General features: G+C 32.7%; 1 protein-coding gene across 3 annotated transcripts; it reads left to right on the top strand.

Moving 5' to 3' along the window:
* Positions 1-560: 560 nt before the first annotated feature.
* Stam (signal transducing adaptor molecule) lies at positions 561-20,302 on the top strand. Of its 3 annotated transcripts, none has more exons than XM_088228237.1 (11): positions 561-772; positions 1,119-1,279; positions 3,099-3,344; positions 6,516-6,647; positions 6,841-6,994; positions 7,095-7,208; positions 7,787-7,975; positions 9,902-10,095; positions 15,417-15,510; positions 16,595-16,790; positions 19,286-20,302. In XM_088228237.1, exons 1-11 carry the CDS (start codon positions 730-732, stop codon positions 19,347-19,349), a joined length of 1,587 nt encoding a protein of 528 aa, XP_088084363.1. In that variant the 5' UTR covers positions 561-729; the 3' UTR covers positions 19,350-20,302. The 3 variants fall into 3 exon arrangements, with proteins under 3 accessions (XP_088084363.1, XP_088084362.1, XP_088084364.1); XM_088228236.1 differs by having other exon boundaries at positions 7,784-7,975; XM_088228238.1 differs by having other exon boundaries at positions 7,784-7,975; positions 16,595-16,804; positions 19,286-19,423.
* Positions 20,303-23,342: the final 3,040 nt, after the last annotated feature.

Raw genomic sequence — 23,342 nt, 5'->3', positions numbered from 1 at the left:
CTATGATAATGCATATGCATTTAAATATTTAAGTCATAAATTTATTTTTTTTAAACAAAAGGTTCCTTCTTACATTAAAAATAATAAAAACACTACATAATTTATGGGATTGTGATTACATTTTTAGATCATATTGTTCAGAGTACCCCACATCCATCCACAGTGCCCCAAGCCAATATCCATAGTGCCCCATATATGGGGCACAGTGGTTAATTTTGCCTTTTTTTTTAAAGCACTCACAAGTCCAAAAATGTAGCTTGTGGAATCGTGTTTTATGGTAATTTACACAGCCAAGTAGCTATACTTGTCCTATGTTGAAAAATATTAATCCTAACTCAAATAATGTAGGAGCGAAATGTAGATGTCAAAAACAAAACTAACCACTGTGCCCCCTGTTCCCTTACTCTTTGATAGTGCGTATTCTTTGCTCGCTTTACCGTACATGTTTGGAAATTATTTTACTTTCGTTTACGTATGTAGTACCTTTTATAACATAATCAAAATTGGTGGACATATTTTTATTTTCACAACGGCAGCACCGAAAAAATCCTTGAAAGACCATAGACAAAGATAAAAAATAATGAGATTAAACGAAAATATCAAGATGTCATCCATTTGTTATTAGTCATCTTTTGTAATTTTATAACCTGAACACATATATAAATGCTAAAATATTTTTTATACTGGCTTCGGAAGGGTTCAGTGATTTTTTTATTTTAGTTGTTGGCCATGGGAATTTTCTCAAATTCTTCACCTTTTGATGCAGACGTCGGTAAGTTCAGCCAGAGAAAGTGATAAGCTGTAAATGAGATTGTCATTGTTGGTATATATTTTTTACGCTTGATTCAATCTAAATATGTTTTAATTGCTAAAAAAAATGCAGTGTACGTCACATCCAAGGTTAATTGACTTCAGTTAGTGTTCGAAGTTTCATCATGATTTCGTTGACCTCTTCAATAACGTTTCGATTCTAAACAATGACATCTCGGTACTCGATCATTGTTTCTTACGTCCAATAGCAATTTCAATTGGCTGTCAGCTTAATATAACGAACACGCTACTCTGTCATGTTTTGTTGTCGTCGATCTAAAATGCATATTTTGTTTTGATTTTTCTAGAGAAAGCTACGAGTGAAAAAAACACCTCAGAGGAATGGGGACTAATTTTAGACATCTGTGACAAAGTTGGAACATCTACCACTAATGCTAAAGATTGCTTGCGCTCAATAGTAAAGAGGCTAGGAAGTCCAGATCCCCATATAGTAGTGCAAGCCATAACGGTAAGCATTGCAATTTTCCGGTTTTGGCCATTGTTTAGATGGCGTGCATTACGTTTCTCCCCTAAATAATATTTTATGTGTAAAAAATATGAGTAACTCCCGTGTAGTTCAATGTGGGTGGTACCAATTAACTAGTTAAGTTGTCTCGGTGAGTCTTATATTGAGTTATAACAACACATGTTGAATGAAAAAGCACACAGAAATCACAAATATCTCAAAATGTGTTTTTATTTTCTTAATTTCCCTCTTTGATAAAATAAATAATTAGATTTTTTAAAACAAAATATGATGAAATCTTGTGCAAAAAATAGTATCATTACAGTCGAACTTGGCTATAATAACGAGCACAGAAATAGCGAGATCTCTAGTGTAATGTTATGAGGAAACATTAGTTGATATTTTAGTTTACGGTTTTCTCTGTACATTTATTCACTTTTATAACGAGCTGCTTCTCGAACATATCGAACAAAAATATTGTCAACAGTTGAGCAAAAATGCATTTTAAACATTACAAGTGGGTTATGTAAGATCAGTTAAAAACTAACCCTTGAATTATAAACATGTCTATTAACAAGAGGAAGTGTCTCTCAATTTATGGCAATGTTGAGGTGTGAATTTTTTTTTCTCTATCCTTGTCAACATTGTGGAAAAATAATAATTTTTATTTATCTGCATTTGAAATTTCGAAATTAGTATATTTGTATGCATTTATTATAATTATCTGTGTGAATAATACATATATGTATTTTTTACTTTTTGACAATATACAATTGTGATAAGATTTGAAAAAAAACATCTCTCTGATAACGAGTAATGTTTATAACGAGCAAATCAGTTGACACCATTTTCCTTGTAATAACCAAGTTCGACTGTATATTATTTTATCCCATTTTTTGGTCAAGACTCAATCAAATACAGAGGTTTGTTTTAATGGTACTCTATTAAATAAGTTTGTACAGATTAATACTATATACGAGCGTTTTATTTAATTTTTAATTTTGTGTCCATTTTCTTTTGGTTAAGTTGCGGTAGAGTGGGGTTCGAACCTCAGACCTCCTGATCCGCAGTCCCCGACACTACCCACGGAACCAACACCCGTTTTTGTGTTTACCACAATTTCTATTGTAGTCACTCTATGGAGAGACATTAATTCAAGTATTTCAATGCTAGGTACACTTCACTGTATGAAATTAAAATAATGAACAACACCTTAAATGTAAACCTAAATTTAATAAAATGGAATAGCTAACAATTTATGGGTTTTAAATATTGCTTAAAATGTTATGATTGTTGGAACAAGAATGTTTTGTAACATAGGTTCCTCGATTTCAAAATTGTGCTTGCTAAATTTTTTATATAAGTTGTATATAAATACGTAAATAATAAAAATACTAATTCTTGGCTTATTAAGTGCCTTTGCAGCCACTACATATGAAGTATAAAGCTCCAAATTTCCAAAAGTTGGGAAAAGCTTAGTCAGTGAAGTTTTTATGGTCATCAATGGATCATTTTATTTCTTAGAACAAGTTCACATTGATCTATTCTCCTTTTCATCTCCACTAAATGAGGCAAAAGTAGAAATCCTAAAAATCACATCTTGGCAGCAACAGCTTCCATTATCTTCTTTCATATTATGTATTTGAGGTTATTACAAGTTAACGTATGACTTTTCCATCCGAATGCTGACTGGTTTTAAAAATAAAATAAAGACAATCCTACCATGTATCATTATGAATGGAGCGATGTTATTGAATTCGAGCATTCGTGTCAACAGTTAATTGATTCTTTTAATCACCTAACCTGGTTTTGTATTTTTCAGCTCTTAGATGCGTGTGTTAGCAATTGTGGGAAAAATTTTCTGTTAGAGATTGCTTCACGTGACTTTGAAACAGAATACAGGAAACTATTGTCTAAAGCGCAACCGCCAGTCGCTCAAAAGTTCAAAAGTCTTTTGAAAAAGTGGAGTGACGGAGAGTTTAAAAGTGATCCTCAGCTTAACCTCATTCCTTCATTGCTCTTGAAGTTGAAGAGTGAAGGATTGGACTTTAACGACGTCACTGACATGGTGAGTGAACACAAGATAATTAAAATAAAATAAATATAAAACAACCTTGTTTTTAACCACTTTTTATTTTATTTATTCTACCGACCGGTTTTAAAGCTACACAATCTTCTTTATCAAAGTATAATTAACTTGATAAAGAAGCTTGTGTAGCCTTGAAACCGGTCGGTAGAATAAATATAAAAATAAGTGTTTAAAAACAAAGTTGTTTTGTATTTTATTATAGAAATAAAAGACGAGTGATACTTTGATACACAAATTTGGAATATCCAGTGACCGGTTTCATCGCTTTCGCGACATCTTCGAAACTAGTATCTTTATTAAGGAGTTAAGTGTATTTATACAAAACAGAGGTAAGGATAGAGAATTCAAAATTGTATGAAAGTAAATTAAATGAAATTATTTTTATCTTAAGGATCATTAATGAAAACTTTTCGGGTTGACTAATGAGTTGATATAATGCTATTTTAATGAGTTTAAGTATTGTATACTGTTTTGCATAAATACACTGAACTCCTTAATAAAGATACCAGTCTCGAAGATGTCGTAAAAGCGATGAAACCGGTCACTGGATATTCCAAATTTGTGGATTAAAGTATCACTCGTCTTTTATTTCTATAATAAATTACAATGAACTTCCATCAAGAATTTTCACTTACAAACTTAAATGTTTTGTATTTATTTTATTATAATGAATAACCACAAAGTTAGTGCTTCAAATATAAAAATAATACAAAATAATTTCACTGTAATAATGTTATAGTTCAATTAAATTGGATACTGTATGACCTTCTCTCAGTAGAGCATGATTGGGAACCTTGGTTTTTGTAGGCTGTTCCATTGACAGAGCCGTTGAGATAGAGAATACTTTAAGACTAATTTTTATAAGTCTAGTTAACTGGATTTTTGAACTGTTTGTAAAATAGAAGATACAGTCGAACTTGGTTATAACGATCACGGAAATAGCGAGATCTCGAATATAATGAGGAAACATTAGTTGACATTTTAGTTTGTGGTTGTCTCCATACATTCACCTTTATAACCAGCTTCATCTCGGACATACCGAACAAAAATATTGTCAACAGTTGAGCAAAACCTCTTTAATTGTTTTAAAACATCATTTTCAATATAAGAACTTAAGTAAAAAAATCCTAATTGGGGACTAACTTACTACAGATGCCGCTGGGCGTTGAGATCGGTTTACTTTTATGATACGGAAGCGGACTGAAAATGTAGCTAGTAAGAAAAAAAATTTTTTTTTTCAAAAACCATTTATTTCTCAACATAGTCTCCTTTTACTTCGACACACTTAGTAAGACGATATTCCAACTTTTTTATACCATCTGAATAATACGATTTCGGGAACCTCTCAAAATACGCGTTAGTTTCGGTAATCACTTCTTCGTTTGAGCTAAATCTTTTTCCTGCGAGCCATTTTTTCAAGTTTGGAAACAGGAAAAAGTCACTAGGAGCTAAATCTGGACTATAAGGTGGATGATCAACCGATTCGAAGTGTATTTCACGTATTTTTAGCATCGTATCTAATGCTGTGTGAACCAGTGCGTTGCCTTGAAGAAAGAACACTTTTTTCTTCTTTAAATGTGGTTGTTTTTCCTTGATTGGATCATTCAATTGATCCAATAATGCACAATAATACTTTTCTGTGAGTGGATCCTTTTTCAAGATAATCGATGAGCAATATTCCGAGTACATCCCAAAATACAGTGGCCATAACCTTGCCAGCCGATTTCACTGCATTTGCCTTCTTCGGAGCACTTCCACCAGTTTCCACCCATTGTTTCGATTGATTTTTGGTTTCAGGTGTATAGTGGTGCACCCACGTTTCATCAACAGTTATTAATCTATGCCAAAAATCAACAGGATTACGCTTTACCATGTTCAAACACTGCTGTGAAGTGGTCTCTCGAACTTGTTTTTGTTCAACACTGAGCAAATGCGGCACCCATCTTGCCGATAGCTTTTTCATATGCAAATGTTCATGCAAAATGTTGAACACACGTTCATATGAGATGTTTACCTTTTCAACAATCTCAGGCAACTTCACTCGGCGATCATTCATAACTATATTGGGGATTTTCTTCAGTAACCACCTCTTTTGGCCTTCCTGTTGATGGTATTGTTGCAGTGCTTGTTTGGCCGCGTTTAAATTCAGCAATCCAATATTTTACCATGTAATCTGACGGAGCAGACTCACCGTAATGTTTATCGAGCTTTTCTTTTGTCTCTTTCGCCGTTTTCCTTTTCAAATAATAGTGTTTAATCACTGCACGAAATTAGCTTTTTTCCATTTTTCAAGAAACACAAAAGTTGTTTACTTCAAACGACTACAACAAATAAACTAATCGATGAATTTGGGTGACATTTTAACAGCTGCCGTTTGACAGATCGCAATTTGGAAAAAATAAATCTTTTTTGTATTTGTGCTGCCATCTAGCGCTAGGTAGCTTCTTTAGAAATCCGCCTTCGTATGATATATGTTGTGATATATAATTTATAAATGTAAAATTTAATTAAAATGTAATAAGTGGTATCATCTATAAAGTTATAATGATATGTAAATGCGAATATACTCGTATATGTATATATATATGTATATGTATGGTTATGAATGCCCCGACTCAACACAGATTTTCTAGCGAGTCAGGGCAAGTTCACAGGCATAGGTCGTTCTTGATTGTATAACTATAAACTGTGTCTCTGTCCCATATAAACGTATGTAAAATGTTATTAATAAATAAAAATAAATTTTTCGAATTCCGGTTACCGGAAAGCCAACCCGCCAATCAGGACAACTAACTGTAGAGAACTTGAGACGTCACAGATGGAGTAATTTCAAAATCACCAAACGAAAAAAAATCCTAGTGCTGATAATACGATGTATAAAAATATTTAAAAAAAATTGTTTGGCTTAGTTTTTATAGTCTATTAACAAATAAAGAAATAAAAAAAAAAACACTGAATGTTCTCATTATAACTACTTGCTCGATGATAGGTGTATAAGGTTATTTTGTAAAGTTGGCATCCCTCAATATTGTTTGCTCCCTATGCCGACTGAATTCGACGAAGAATTATAATGTTTTCTCGGTCTAGGGTTTTGGTTTTTCTCGATATGCTTGTCCTATAATGTAACTTAATCATAAACAATGTTTGCAGCCTACGAGAAAGAAAGAGTCTAGAACAGCCACATCATCTGTGGCTTCATCAATCAAAAAAGAAGAAGAAGATATCGCCAGAGCCATTGAACTATCGTTACAAGAAAATAAACAATCTTCTCCCAGAAATTCGGTAATACTCAATTTTTGTTGATTCATATTTTCTAATATTCCGAGTTGTAAATAACTCACTACTCAGAAATGGGAACCAAGTTGTGGTAGAGCGAGACTTGAATCTCGGACCTCTGATCGAACTGATGGCTTTTATTTAAGAACTATTGTATGCTTATTGTTTTGTAATGCATAGTTTTGGGGTAATTTTACAGGCTAACACTGCCGGTAGTACTGGAGCTTCCTTATACCCGAGTATGCCCAGTATGACAGCCGCTCCTCCCCAACAGGAGGCTCGGAAGGTTCGTGCTCTCTATGATTTCGAAGCCGCCGAAGATAACGAACTCACATTCTTATCTGGAGAAATTCGTAAGATCAAATAATTCCAATCAATAATAATAATTCAAAATTTACAAACAGTTGTTTAGTGGGAAATTATTACATTCAATGCTTTTTAATTTTTTTTTAGTTCATGTGACTGATTCAAGTGACCCGAATTGGTGGAAAGGTTACAATCAGAGAGGAGAAGGATTATTCCCTGCTAATTTTGTTACTTCTGATCTAACTGAACCTCAAATCTCAAGTGAGTAGAATATCCATAAATCATCATCATTCCCTTTCCGCTCCTAATAGTGCATAGGGCACTGCATTGGTACACCAATCGCAGTGTATCTTGATAAAAAAAATTGTTGCATAAAGGTAAGATTATCAGTCTTACGCTTCAGGTACCAGTCCAGGGACTATGAAATATTCTAGTGTAAAAACACCCTTTTAAATAAATATTTCATATCCACCATGTTGGGAATCGAGACCTCTTGCATGGTAGGCACACGCGCTGACCATTACGTCATGAGGCCGATTGCATAAATATATATATATATATACACAGTTCGTTCAAATTTTAATAAGCGTATGTTAATGTGTTAGTGCCTGTCGGTCGACCAAGTAAACATACACATTTCATTTATGTTGGTAGGCATACTTAGAATATTTTATTTGAAAAAGTTCTGTCACGTACATATAAGCAAAGTTTTTTTTAAAATTTAGATTTTTAAGTAAAAAAATATATGCTCTTTGGCAGACCTATTGCTAAAAGGAATATCTTTTATGAGCCAACCAATTTTGCATTATTATTTGTTTAATTGATTATGATTGCAGAAGGACCCGAAAAGAAATCTGTACAGTTTAATGAAAGTGTGGAAGTAAAGAAAATAGAACGATCTAATTCACCGGATCCCGATGAACCCGTGGAAATAAACGAAGGGAAAATTGATAGATTATTGTCTTTGCTTCATGAAGCTAATCCTGAAGATAGTTCTACAGATACTGATGAAATGCTACACCTTGAAGGTAATATTTTATTTAAAAAAAATTATATTATCAGAGGAGCTGGGAGTAGAAAACTCGGGTAAGTGGTGTAAATTAGAGGTGGGCAGTTCGGTTTTTTTAATAAAAATTGCAATAACAGTTTCTGTTTCACAAATTAAGCTGTTTTGTGAAGACATTTAAAAAATAACAGTTTAGTGCAGTTGGCGACCTCCACCCAAAAATCTCAATTTACGTGTATAAAATATTTTCCTTATCGTTATGAATAAAAAAAGTATGAAAGTTTTTTCCGTAGCTCAATTTTAGATAGTTAATAATCAAAAAATTACCAACTTTCTAAAAGGTTTTTAATTTTTTAAATTATTATTTAATGTATTTTATAGGAACCTTATTTTATGGAATCGCACGAATATTTTTTGGCTTAAAACTTTTATTAAATGCAAATAGAGACCTTTAAATTCACAAAATGTATTTCATTCATACCTATAATTATGTTTTCATTTGGATTATATGCGTATTAAATGTACTTAATTATGAATTTAACATTTATAATAAATTACCCACGTAAAATTACAATACTGTAAATACAAAATATTGTCAATGTAAAATGCACATGTAAATTGGGCGGGCTTTTTTAATTACATGGTTAATGCAAGCTTTCACTAAAACTGAGCCTCTTAGTAAACTTGACTTTCCTTTTATACAAACGGCAGGGTCAGCAATTTAGAGAAATAGTGCGTGTGTATTAAGTGCTTCATTACTATATGTAAATTCCGATAATATTGTATTGAGTTTGGATGGATGTGTCAGAACGTAAAAATTATCACCAATATTTAAACAGGATTTATTTGAAACGCAGTTGTTTTTAAACGGTGTGCCGACACCGTTGTGAGTCTTCACAGTTTATTTAAAACTGTGAAATTTTCCCGTTCTTTTAAAATGTCTTAAAGGTTACAACAGGTTATGACACTGTTTCGGTTTAATTTGCTTCTCTGTTGTTGAAATACCTTAAGTTTTTGTGTTACTTTATAATGGTAACGACTAACGACTTCTTGCTGTTTAAAATTTCGAATTTTAAGGTAGATATACAAGGTCACGGGACTGCGCGGGTGTGGGGTGGGTGCAGATGGGCCGGGGAGATTTCATGCGTATATGTGTATGTACTTCTTCCTTGGGAGATTACAATACGACTAGGTAGGTATTATGGATAAAGATTTTAAGTTAGGGCGAAGCGCGGTAAGGGAGTGCGGCGGGGTGTTAAATTTTTCGCACTAGCCAAAATGTATTTTTTTATTTACTTCTGCGCTTGGTGATTTAGTTTTTTTTTTTAAACGATTTAATTTATTTTTGTGAAACTTGTTTGCGAAGTTACAAGTTAAACAGCAGTTAACATTTTTTTACCACCTCTAGTGTAAACGTTTATATATGAATCTACGGTGATATCAGTATCATATCTTGCTGGCGACTTAAGAACTTGCAGTGATTAAGTAAATTGACTGAGATATTAAGTATTCAATGGATTTTTTCAGTAATTTTTTTTTCAATCTTTATAACTGAAATTGATTTAAAAAGGAATTAAATTTGTTTTCTGTCAGCTTATAAAGAGGGGAATAGATAAAAAACAATTGTTCGATAATTCTACTGTTTTTACTTTTAGAGGTTTATTTTATATGGTGTAAAATTATGCCAAATGAAAATATAGTAAGTCTCCAATTATTTGGATCAATGAGGGCCAGATATTAATTGCTTTTGAAATAATACAGCAAATTAGAATCGCATTAAAAACTTACTCAAACATGTCCAGAGTTAATTACAAAATTAATTTTAATTAAAAACATCTCCTTTATTTTTTATTTCCTGATAACGACTAGGATATTTGACAATCCGGATGACCGGAGCTCTGACAAATGGAGTTCTACTGTAATATTTTTCCATCTGGAATGTTTTCAGGGGAAGTAAATAGAATGGGTCCTTTGATAGATATGGAGTTGGAGAGAGTGGATCGAAAGCATGCTCGCCTTACTCAGCTGAGTGCAGACTTAGTGGATGCGCTAAACCTTTATCACACCCTAATGAGAGAACCCCCACAGATGAAGCAACCACAGTCTATGCCAGGAGTCTATCCGCCGTCTATGCCTCCAGGGGTATGTGTATTTTAAAATTCTCTTCAGAGTTATGATCAGAATTAATTGGTGCTTAAAAATTTGTGAAATTAATAGAAACTTATTACTGAATATATTGAAATTTGTAACCAGACTATCTACTGCACCCCAGTTTTTGCTTGTTTTGTTACATCTCTCTCTGATTTATAGCTCTATCTCGCTTTAAATCATAGCCATTCAATGACCATCTCGTTACACTACCTTGATTATGTCTCCTCTCTTAGACCCTAATATTAAGGGATGCTGGACCAACTACGGTCAGAGTGTGCCTTGAGCCGATTCAACAGTAACATATTTTCTAACAAAGACTTCTCTACTCTCAGTGAGCTGCGAGGTCTGATAAAGCATTTTCCCCGTACGGACTTAAAATATAGCTTGATTAGAAGACAGTTGTCAGCAAAAGTGACAATATAACTTTGTAGTAACGTCTAAGGAGTGATTTATATTGACACACGAAAAATCATTAGTATCTGGCAAGTTAATTTTTTTTTATACAATGCTTGACATATAAATCAACATAATTTTATAAAATCAGCTTTAAAATAAAAAAATAAACCTAATTATTAACGACGTACTTACAAGGTTATATAATTTTGCAAAAATGTTAGATATGGGACAAATTGATCAATGCAAATCAAACAAATAAAAAAAAAATTCATATGAAGACCTGTAATAAAATTGGGCCTAAGCACCAGAAAAGCGAAAAAAAGTTACAAGGGTTTAAAGATATACTCAGTTTTTTTGGTTTACAGCATATATTTTTTAATTCTTTAAAATGTGTACAAATGTGTAAGAAATAAGTTTAGTGAAAATTATATTGTAAAATATTATTTTAAAAGGGTATAAAATAACAAAGTAATTGAGAAGGCCTTAAGACCAACTGCTATTTCATTAGTCAGTCCTAAGTGCCTAGCGTAAAAACATAAAATAGGGCCTATCACCAACATCCATTAAAATGTCTGATTTTTAATTCAAGGATGCGTAAAACTAATAAGTTTGAACAAAAAAATACATCATTTATAATGTAGGTATGTAAATTAAAAATAATAATTACTAATCAATGGAAAAAGATATCTATCATAACTCTCTACTGGAAAAGATTTTTGTAGAAATTTTTGTTTTCTTCAGAAGGCATATACTCGATCATGTTGAGTAAATCTTTTTTTTTTCGTCCGTGATCCGGCTTTGGTAATCTAATTGGCGTAGTTTATAGGTTTTTATATCGCCAATTAATTTATTTATTTTTAAATTTAATTAATTTATTACTTGTCTTAGCTCGTGAATAGTGGCTTTCTTGTCTTGGAAACAATTTAACATGCCCGATGACTTGGTTTTCGTCTTCAAGATCGAATTTTCGATATTTTTTCTTATTACCCCTTTTTCGGTGAGGATAGTCTCTCCGCGTTTTTTTCTCTATTAGTAGGACTCGAATACCTTAATACTTACTCCAAATATATCAATAAAAGTGGCACGACAGACATTGACTACTTGACCATTGTCATTAGGGACAGTGTAATAAACAGTACACTGCCTTTTGCTTTCTGATGGGTTTTTGTATATCCCATTTCTCCGTCTTTTAACGTTTGAAATATGGAATAATCCCATTAAATATGCACTTTGCTTCAACCAGTCACCAGCTTCGTAAAATTATTTATGCAACTGCAATTTTTGATCATAAAGAAGACTTTTACAGTCATTCTGGCACTTGCAAGTGAACTGAAAAAAAAGTCAACTTTACGGAGGACTGTCAAAAATAACCCTAAATGCTACTTTCTAAGGTTAACATACAAGCAATACTACAAATTATTTACCTGGGTGAATATGTATTTCATTTTGGACATTTCTAAAAGCCGTATTTTTATCGCTTTCTTGCCAAAAAATAAATATTCACCCACCTATCTGATAAATTCCCAGGAGTAATTAGGAAAATGCCCAATGTTTCTTGTAAATTAAGCTATAAAGCTATTAATCTTCTAAATTATATATGAAATACATACTAAATTATACATGAATTTTAGTTAAAACGTTTGAATAAAATTTGTAAAATTTGGTATAACGGGGTCAATTTAGCACTCATTACAGCTATAAATATAGAAAAATCCTTTTAAAATCTCAGAATAAATAAGACAAAGTATTAATTACTTAAAACTTTAGTAATTCACTCAAAGATTGTATTTTAAGCTGATATTTTTCCATACTAAAATAATTGAAATATCAGACGCCGTACGAAATTCGCCGACAATTATTTGGAATTCCCCATACAAACATAAAATTTTTGACAGCCGGTTCTTCATTTAAAAAATGGCAGAAAATATCACTCACTATTTGGTGATCGTGTTCACTCGATTTCTCCTCCCAGGCTACGTGCTTTGACCCCTGTGCACCTCAGACATCGTTTGCACATCCCTAGATTCTGAACGCTAGTTAAAACTTGTCAAAAATTTGTCAAAACAGATTTTTAAAAACAAATCGACTTACCGAAGTATTCGGAGGACTTATTGCTGGTACAATCACATTTTTAGTAGAACAATATTGTTTCCCTTGGGCTTTTAACTTTTTATTTTTACTTAACTTATTGAAACCACTTCTTTTCCGCTTTGTTGTAAAAGGCGTATCCGGATCACAAGTCTCGCGTCCAGCCATTTTGTATGAAATGCTTAGCGCTGCGATTAATCACGTAGGCCCTTATATGCGTTAATGGGTATTGTACTTAGGCTCCATCCCATATACATGACTTCAGATTGATATAAAATATTTTTTTCTGGTACATAAGTTCTAATTTGTGTTATTGGCGTAGGCATATAGAACATTTCCTCATACTCAACGTTATTTTTTATTTTTTGGTATTTAAGCCCTATTTTATTACAGGTCTTCATATGATGTTGTTCATGAAAAAAGTATAAATGTCTTTGGTAAATAATTGTCTTAAACACACTATAAAAGGCTTGTTTTTGCATTTTTATATCAATTTTTGGAAACAGAGTTTCATTTTTCCATAAAAAATTGATAAAATCGATATGATTGGTACATGGTCAATGATCAGTACTTTTGCATTACTAATCATATTAGTTTTGCAGCTGTCATTTAAATCAAGCTATATTTTAAGGACTATAGTGCTCTCCATCTTATCTGGTGTATTAGTATATACCTACTCAGTCATAGGTTCCTTATTGTAGCGAGTAAGAATCTTTTACTTCGCCGTAGTACCAAGATCTACCCCCATAAAAGACAATAGACATTTTTTGTTAAAATTGATTAGTTTTCATTTGTGTTAAGTTCATTCGTTGTATAACGTTAAACCAGAAAATATATTCTTTAAAACAATTTCTTAGGTGGTGTTATAATATTTATAAATTGATTATAACCCCGCTACAAATTTAATTAATTTACAAATTATCTTCACGGATCTGAAATGTAGCCAACTCCATATATTGGAAAAAATGTACAGCATTTACATTTGTACTCATAGTAACATTCTAATAACTATTTATAATTATTGTTGGTGATCTTTAATTTTCAATAAATATGTCGAGACGCTAATCAAATAAACTCACATTCTGAAAGTTATTGAGATGCAAGGGCGGATCGATAATGAAGCTACCTAGCGCTAGATGGCAGCACAAACCCAAAAAATACTTATTTTTTCCAAATTGCGATCTGTCAAACGGCAACTGTTAAAATGTCACCCAAATTCATTGATTAGTTTATTTGTTGTAGTCGTTTGAAGTAAACAACTTTTGTGTTTCTTGAAAAATGGAAAAAAGCCAATTTCGTGCAGTGATTAAACACTATTATTTGAAAGGGAAAACGGCGAAAGAGACAAAAGAAAAGCTCGATAAACATTACGGTGAGTCTGCTCCGTCAGATTACATGGTAAAATATTGGATTGCTGAATTTAAACGCGGCCAAACAAGCACTGCAACAATACCATCAACAGGAAGGCCAAAAGAGGTGGTTACTGAAGAAAATCCCCAATATAGTTATGAATGATCGCCGAGTGAAGTTGCCTGAGATTGTTGAAAAGGTAAACATCTCATATGAACGTGTGTTCAACATTTTGCATGAACATTTGCATATGAAAAAGCTATCGGCAAGATGGGTGTCTCGTTTGCTCAGTGTTGAACAAAAGCGAGTTCGAGAGACCACTTCACAGCAGTGTTTGAACATGGTAAAGCGTAATCCTGTTGATTTTTGGCATAGATTAATAACTGTTGATGAAACGTGGGTGCACCACTATACACCTGAAACCAAAAATCAATCGAAACAATGGGTGGAAACTGGTGGAAGTGCTCCGAAGAAGGCAAATGCAGTGAAATCGGCTGGCAAGGTTATGGCCACTGTATTTTGGGATGTACTCGGAATATTGCTCATCGATTATCTTGAAAAAGGATCCACTCACAGAAAAGTATTATTGTGCATTATTGGATCAATTGAATGATCCAATCAAGGAAAAACAACCACATTTAAAGAAGAAAAAAGTATTCTTTCTTCAAGGCAACGCACTGGTTCACACAGCATTAGATACGATGCTAAAATTACGTGAAATACACTTCGAATTGGTTGATCATCCACCTTATAGTCCAGATTTAGCTCCTAGTGACTTTTTCCTGTTTCCAAACTTGAAAAAATGGCTCGCAGGAAAAAGATTTAGCTCAAACGAAGAAGTGATTACCGAAACTAACGCGTATTTTGAGAGGTTCCCGAAATCGTATTATTCAGATGGTATAAAAAAGTTGGAATATCGTCTTACTAAGTGTGTCGAAGTAAAAGGAGACTATGTTGAGAAATAAATGGTTTTTGAAAAAAAAAAAGTTTTTTTCCTACTTAGGTAGCTTCATTTTCAATCCGCTCTCGTAGATATGGTTGCTTTTGAAATCGATTAATGCAATTTATCTCATTTGATTTTTATCCAACAGCATTTAATTACCTGAAGTTTTTAGCCTTAAAATATATTATATATATAATAATATAATATATTATGTATGTGCTCAGTAAAACCCGATTTATTATTTCTCTTTATATTAATTATATTTTTTCATGATACTCTCTCAGATTTTGCGAATAATCTCTTAGGAATAAATCTTATTTAAAAGGTGCACATGTACAACTTATTTTTTATTGCATTGTATCCTGTATAAAAAAATATTCAAAAATATGTAGTATATCTTAATATATAAATCTATTTTGTGTAATTCTATAATTGAAGATATATTTGCATGTAAAATTGTATGTTTTCTAGTATGTATCTTTGTTGAATTACCTAACAAAAATAAAATATAAATATGTTCTTTTAAAACTTATAGATGTACAATGGCACATCAGGATTTAACATGTTACCTCAGATGCCACAAATGCCACAAATGCCACAAATGCAGATACCGCATTCAGCACCTGGAGGTGAGAAATTTCTTTGATATAAAGTATAATTTAAATGGTTTTTTTTCAAAAATTTACAAATAAGCGCTCTTACTATTTATCAAAATATTCCAATTTTGGGACATTTTTAAATTAGCTAAATATGCCCAAAAATGGAAATCGAGCTGCGGCAGAGTTTCTTAGTTATTCTTCACTTTAATGGGTTTGTGGAACTCACCCAGAAATCAATGCCCACTGACATCTGACCTACTATCGTCTTAAGGACAGTGCACAAATTGAATCGTACATTTCCTGTATCAAAACATCCATATTGCTTACACGCACGGATATCAAATTACTGACAGCGAGGGAAGTAGTATACGATCTTAAGTCCCCATTAGGAAGTAAAGTGAACACTTGACAATTATTATTATATAATCAATTGAACACTTAGTTACTCAGTTACTCAAGTACAACACTTATGCAGTTGATTAAAAATGAAATAAATACACATCAGCGCATAACTTCGTTTTCTTCTGTCACCTCCAACTGAGTAGGAGCTCCCACGCATCAACTGGCGTAAATCCTACAGATTGGCCAAAATTACTGTCACAGATAAACTTCCATATACCTGCAAGGATCCGCAGACTCCAACACACCTTCCAGTGCAAGTACAATAGCACCAACTACGCTCGCCATTCTCACTTGAAGAGAAATGCAAATAATTATGTAGAGCTGTTGGATTTACTCCGCACCACTCTTTCTGCTATTAAATCCTATACCCTGAATGGCCATAATCTCAATTCTTGAACCCTTTAATATGCTTTTCCTTACTTTTTAATTTTTCTTTACTTCCTTTCATTTGTTTACAATGTGAAAAATATATTCTTATGCGCAGTAAAAATGAAAGAATTATATAAAAATATATTATTATCAAATATTGTCAAAAGCATTTTCATTTGTAGTATAATTTTTAGGCGTGTATTGTTTTACGAATTATTTCTGTTGGTAATATGTATATTATTATTGAAGCAGGTTTTAATTATTCATAATGAATTCATACATAATATAATTTACAGTCTTATGAATGTATAAAATACATTTATGGTATTTAAAAAAATTCCAGGTGTGATGATGGGTCCCGGTCCCGGTGTGATGATGCAACACATGGGCATGGGGCACATGGGTCCTATGGGGCACATGGGGCCCGTGGGACAGGCGGGGGCGCCCGGCGGGCAGGCCCAGGCCCCCCCCCAGGTAGGGGCGCAAGTCCCCCAAAACATGCCGCAGCATCAAACATACACTCCTCAACAGCAGCCAAGGTAAAGTGGGGAAGGTAATGGTTAACCAATAACTGAAAGGCGTTAACGGTACATTAACTTGTACCGTTATTTTGCTTTTCATACTAAGGGATGTTATTCAAGAAATTATATTTCTTGAATTTTGCCTCAATTTAGATTCTTTTGTTAGCTTCTATAAAATACTGTACGTATTAATATAAAATATGTTTTTAAACGTTAGTACTATTTATTACTATTGGCGGCCTCAATGGTGTGATGGATAAGTCTAAGTAAGATGACTCACATGGGTTCGATTCTCGCTAAGAACACAACAAAAACAGATGTGTCTTTTCTAAGCCGGGTGTTTGGCTTCCTGGCCTGTTGTGGTGCAGAACTATACCACCATGCCTTGAAGTTCTTTCACTCTATTCCGATAATAGCATTCCTTTATTGTGTAGTCTGATTAGTTGAAAAATATTTATATTACTGAACTCGTTTCCTCAAATAAATTAAGGAAAATTATGGAATGTTTGAAATATATAAAATACGAATGAGAATGGATACAAATGAATTATTAAATTAGTTTAATTTTGTCACATAATATAAAATAATACAAACAGAAAAGTCTAAATATTTTGTGATTTCTGACTTTTTTTATAAAGTTATAAAATCAAACCTTTAAAAAAAGTATCACAAATATTTATTATGCATTTGATTTTATGTATTTTAAAAATTTAGTTAAGAATTAAGCTCATTATCAGTCCACGTTTGTCGTTTGTCATCTACAGCAGGACATATACTCGCCTACGCCTACCTGTCTCATCTACTCCAGGTTCTGCACAATCTTCAGCAGTTTAGATAATAATACATTTATATTAATCCAGTTGGAGAGAGAAAATCTAGAATTTGTCTACAAAGATTTGGACATACCTAAATTCTTGTTGGTAAAAATCATCTGGTTGAAATAAGTAACTGAGAGTTAAAAACACGCACCGCTTTCTAGCTTGGAACCAATCTAATATAAAAATTTCTGGTCTATATTAAACTAGCCCCATTCCAACAATAGACATTGCTATTTTTCTCTATAGTGGACCAACATGCGTGCGAATGTAATATTCAAACCAAGCGTGTATAGAGAATCAAAAAATGCTATACATGAATATGAATATGAATGGGCAGAACAGTAAATGTTACACATTGTGTAAAGCAATCACTTAACCCAGATGATGACAGATCATAAGCTCTGTAAATGTCCGGATTTCCATCTATATGTTTTAATTTGGGCTGCGGATATCCGCATATATCTTCTGAACACATCCTGCGGGTCTTGCCCTTTCCCCCTCTCTATAATAACAGAATGGAGCTTCTCACCACTTTCTGTGGCCCTATCCTGTCGGATTTGCCCTTTCCCCCTCTCTATAATAACAGAATGGAGCTTCTCACTACTTTCTGTGGCCCTATCCTGTCGGATTTGCCCTTTCCTCCTCTCTATAATAACAGAATGGAGCTTCTCACTACTTTCTGTGGCCCTATCCTGTCGGATTTGCCCTTTCCCCCTCTCTATAATAACAGAATGGAGCTTCTCACTACTTTCTGTGGCCCTATCCTGTCGGATTTGCCCTTTCCTCCTCTCTATAATAACAGAATGGAGCTTCTCACTACTTTCTGTGGCCCTATCCTGTCGGATTTGCCCTTTCCTCCTCTCTATAATAACAGAATGGAGTTTCTCACTACTTTCTGTGGCCCTATCCTGTCGGATTTGCCCTTTCCTCCTCTCTATAATAACAGAATGGAGCTTCTCACTACTTTCTGTGGCCCTATCCTGTCGGATTTGCCCTTTCCTCCTCTCTATAATAACAGAATGGAGCTTCTCACTACTTTCTGTGGCCCTATCCTGTCGGATTTGCCCTTTCCTCCTCTCTATAATAACAGAATGGAGCTTCTCACTACTTTCTGTGGCCCTATCCTGTCGGATTTACAGATCTGGTGGCCTCCCAAAAGAATTTCGAGGCTTTCAAAAAGTTTTGTAATAGTTTTGCCGAATTGATCATGTCCAATCAATTTAAATCCAGTCATTGAAGAATTCACTTCCCCCTTTTGCTCAATCCGATGAAGTGCGTATTATGTACTTCTGGATTACCTTCTTTCAGCACAAAGATGCTAAGGCTACATGAATTGCAGAGAGCTCCTTCGGGCAGCTTTTCTCATTCGGCAATGAGCAATTTTCCCATGTATCTGGGCACCACCAAGGAGACTTACGTCCTCACTGTCGAGCGAGGCAAGCTGTCACGTTATATTTGAGAAAAAAATTGAATTACAATTTCATTAATTTTAAATCCTGAATGGATTTTTTTTACAAGGAAACTTATCCAGCATTGTTCTTTTTTTTAGTATATTTTTTTAAACGGTACCGTGTGGAACGTATCCCCCATGCACAAAGAGGTTCCAGTGTATATATAATTTAGTTGACAAATATCCTTTCATTACCTTTCTCTTTGGATTCAGTTAATGTATTGTACTTTTTCTTTTCCTTCTAGCATGGGCTTACCACCCTCATACCACCCCGGCGCCCCCGGAGCACCCCACAACTACGTCATGTGAGCCCCACCTGCGCTCTGTCGCTTCTCGTGTGATTTCTTCACTCGTCATCGCCTTCTACTCGGTTACAGACTACACTAATCATTCCCAAACTAGAAATTACCGTAATGTGCGTACTAATATATCTTTCTACTGACAGAAATATATATTAAATAATATTATGTTGGGTTGGTTTAGTAAGAGGTTTCGCTATTGCCTTACATAATATTCTAAGATTTGAATTGCATTCTTGTACCTAAGCAAATTGAAGTTCGTTTGTCTGGTGAATTTATATAAAAGGTGAAACATACTTTTGAACATATATTTAGTATATTTTACAGAAAAAAATTATCTAGTGTTTATGTTGAAATGTTATTATTAATTTAATATAAATTTGTGTGTTATTAGTGAAAAATTACTATATTGACACCAAAAAGTGTTGGAACTAAGTGTTACGATTATAATTTTTCATATGTAATTTTGTACTCCACTTGATCAGTACATAGGCTTCATGTGTATTCTTTAATTTAAAGTTTGTAGTTATTTGTATATCTCCACTTTATCTTAGTCTTGAGAAAGTTTCATGTCGCGTTGGATGAGTTTTGAGCATATTTGAATTATTTTAGAGCTATAGTGCTTTACTTAAATATTTTATCATTGTTCTTAATGGGGAATTTTATGTTTTAACTATTGAAAATATAAATCTCATTACCATCCTGTTCTTTGTGAATTTATCTTTTCTCTGTTATCCAAAGGAAATTTGGCTAACTTTATACTGAATTATCTATTGATCATTACTAGGGCATAATTTTAGTCATTTGCCTTTATGATGCGATAGGAAATTTATAATATATAACATGGCATAGAAATTACAATACTTTAAATATTTTGTTGTATATTCATTTATGTATGTATATACATGTATTTATATTAACCACAATGAAAACGTTGGTAATAAATTTATTTATTCAAACAAATCAAGTTTTATTATTTACTTTTATACAATCAATCAAAGTTGATTAGTTCAAGCACGTACGATGTACCTATAAAAATTATGGGCATTTGAATGACTTTCAAAAGTCTACTAATATTTTCAACAGCTTTGTCAGCTTTGCCAATATGTCGGCCTTGTGGTGTAATGGTCAGCGCGTTTGCCTACCATGCAAGAGGTCTCGGGTTCGATTCCTGACATGAAATATTTATTTAAACGGGTGTTTTTACACTAGAGTATTTCATAGTCCCTGGACTGGTACCTGAAGCGTAAGATTGATCATCTTACCTTCATATAAAAAAAATATTGATTAAGATATACTGCGATTGGTGTACCAATGCAGTGCCCTATGCACCATTACGTGTGGTTATGATGATGATTGTTGTACAGAAATGAGGAAGTTCAGCCCTACTAGAAATCGGATACACAAAATGTTTTTTTCTTATATGCAGTAATTTCCACGGCAAAATTTCTTGAAAATGTATGAAAAAATAACAAAAGATATTTTAATAAAAACGAACCACTTTGAACGACGTCACTAGTTCATATGAATCAACCAATATTAATCGACCAAGCTGTGAAAGATTTTTGGTTAGCGGCAAGTTAACGAACCAATCGGCTAAGCTGACCGAAAAGAAGCGAAAGAAAACTTGAGACGTCACTCATGGGGTAATTTAAAAACACAAAATTCAAAGAATAAAAAAAAATTAAGGGACCTGCAAAAAAAAGTAAATAGAGCGCACTGAAAAAAAAGTATTTCAGCTAATTATTGTTTATTAAAAAATTATGAAGAAATGTTTGACCCATTTTTTATTGCATCCTTTTAAAATATCATATTCATAAATTATAAATGTCTGTAAAACAAAATAAGCATCTTTAAAATTACGACTAATACCCGTATGCAGAGACAAAACGGTGAGGAAAGTACATTCTAATTTCAAATGCAGAGAATAACCCGAAGGTGAAGACAATAGAATGTACTCTCCTCACCTTAAGGTTTGTCTCTGCATACGGGTATAAAACACAAAAATAGCAGCATTAAACGTTAGTACAACAAACTGTTTGTAAAACCATAACCAAAAAACACAAAAATGATGGGAATAAATATCTAAAGCAGAAACACATAAATTGTCTTTAAATTACAATAAAAAAAAACACAAAAATGGCGGCAATAGTTTCATCTATTGATTTCAGTTACCAATAAGTTGGTATAATGATAAAGGTATAACTTCAAACTCTTGAGCTGTCAGTTTTCAGTGGAGATTGCAATTTTTTTCCAACCGACAAGTTAGTATAATGACTAGGGACTATCTTCAGATTCATGAGCTGTAAAACACGAAAATGGCGGCAATAAATGTACACCGCAAAACACAATAAACTTTCTTTAAAATCACAAATTTTAAAATTAAAAATTTTCTCCGGCAAAAAAGTTTTTATTATAATGATGGAGATCGACCTTAGACTCTTGAGCTGTAAGTTTTCAAAAACAGGGTTTTAAATTTACTAAAAAATTCAAAATTCAATGGGACTTCAATAATTATACTTAAATCGCGGGGCGTAATTTCGGGGTTTCACTGTAATGAAAAGTGAAAACATATTTTGAAATATAATTATTTTTGACTGTAAAATTATCAAGTAAAGTGTTTAACACATAGGTACATAAAATCTTTGGATGCATACTATTAATTATATTATTTTAATCATCCAAATGCAAAAATTTCGTTGAAGCCAATGAATTAAAATATAAATCTTATAAAAAAAATAAACATACTACAAAGGTTTTTATTTTAAAATTGCCTAGATATTTTGAAAATGCAATTCTTTTTTGTACAAAATGGGATTATTTTTTACAAATTGTTAATATTACTTACTTAGGTACTTCTAATTTTTTTAATGAAACAACCGGGCCAAAATTTCGTCGTTGCGCCAGCAGTATCTGTTAAGTGATTTTTTCCTTTTAAAATTTTTCATTGAAATTACACAATTTAGTTTCTACGAAAAATACTTATATATTTTTTCAAACTAAAATTACGAATTGCGGATAGAAAAAATAATTATCAAAACATTTTCATGAAATTTTTAAACGATTTTTTTGTTCTTTGTTATAGTTTATACATAGGCAACAAAATTTAAAAAAAAACTAATTTATACAGTGAAACTAGAAATGATGGAATGGCTTAAAAAATTTATATAAGTAAGCTATGAAGCAAGCCTTTTCAAAATGGCAGGATTTTGATCCTAAAATAATAACTTTTTACATCATCTCTACCAATCTCTACATTGAGTTTAACCAGCAATACTGTTGTGGGGAAAATCCTACAGATGGCAGAAGTATGTCAGAAATTTAATTTCCATCTTTGCGAGATCATTTTTCTCTGGATCGAGTAAAATGTTATACAATAATTCTGTGTATATTATAGTATATTCGTTAAATTATATCCTTTAACCTAAGGTAGGTTCATAATGAACGCAGAATTATTACTAAATCAACAAAAATTGGTCAAAAAAACACTTTTTTCCCCCGAGTATTTTTTTAAACTAAAATAATTTAATTTTTTTTCCTGTGTTGAGGCACTTATTTACAGAAAGTATTTTCCATACCTAGTAATGGGTAAATATATTTATTTTTGTACACTATCAATTTCAATTCAAACAAACAAAAATGCCTAGGCGTAACTATACATCATGTTTACAAGTAAGGCCTAACTGTAAATGGTATGAAAACATTTTTTCTTCCTTTTTATAATATGTACTAGAATTTTAACCCGATCGGGTCAAGTTAATATCAGTTTTCATTGGTTATAAAGAAATATTGTCCTGTTATTTTAATTTTGTATACATTACGTAAATTTATAAAAAAATAGTGGCAAATTTGGTAATTTCCGTTACTGGGTTTAATTTTATACCAAAGAAGCCCGAGAAAAAAATGGCTTGAAAACAGCACGGTAGATCTAGAAATGACATTTCAAATGTTGTTTCTCAAGGCCGAGAAAAATTTGGAAATGGAACCGTTGACCTAAAAATTG

This window comes from Micrasema longulum, unplaced genomic scaffold (genome assembly GCF_059751315.1).
Source record: "Micrasema longulum isolate JH-2025_06_02 unplaced genomic scaffold, ASM5975131v1 h1tg000571l, whole genome shotgun sequence".
Taxonomy (NCBI): Eukaryota; Metazoa; Arthropoda; class Insecta; order Trichoptera; family Brachycentridae; genus Micrasema; species Micrasema longulum.
This window is presented reverse-complemented; position numbering and strand designations above follow the sequence as displayed.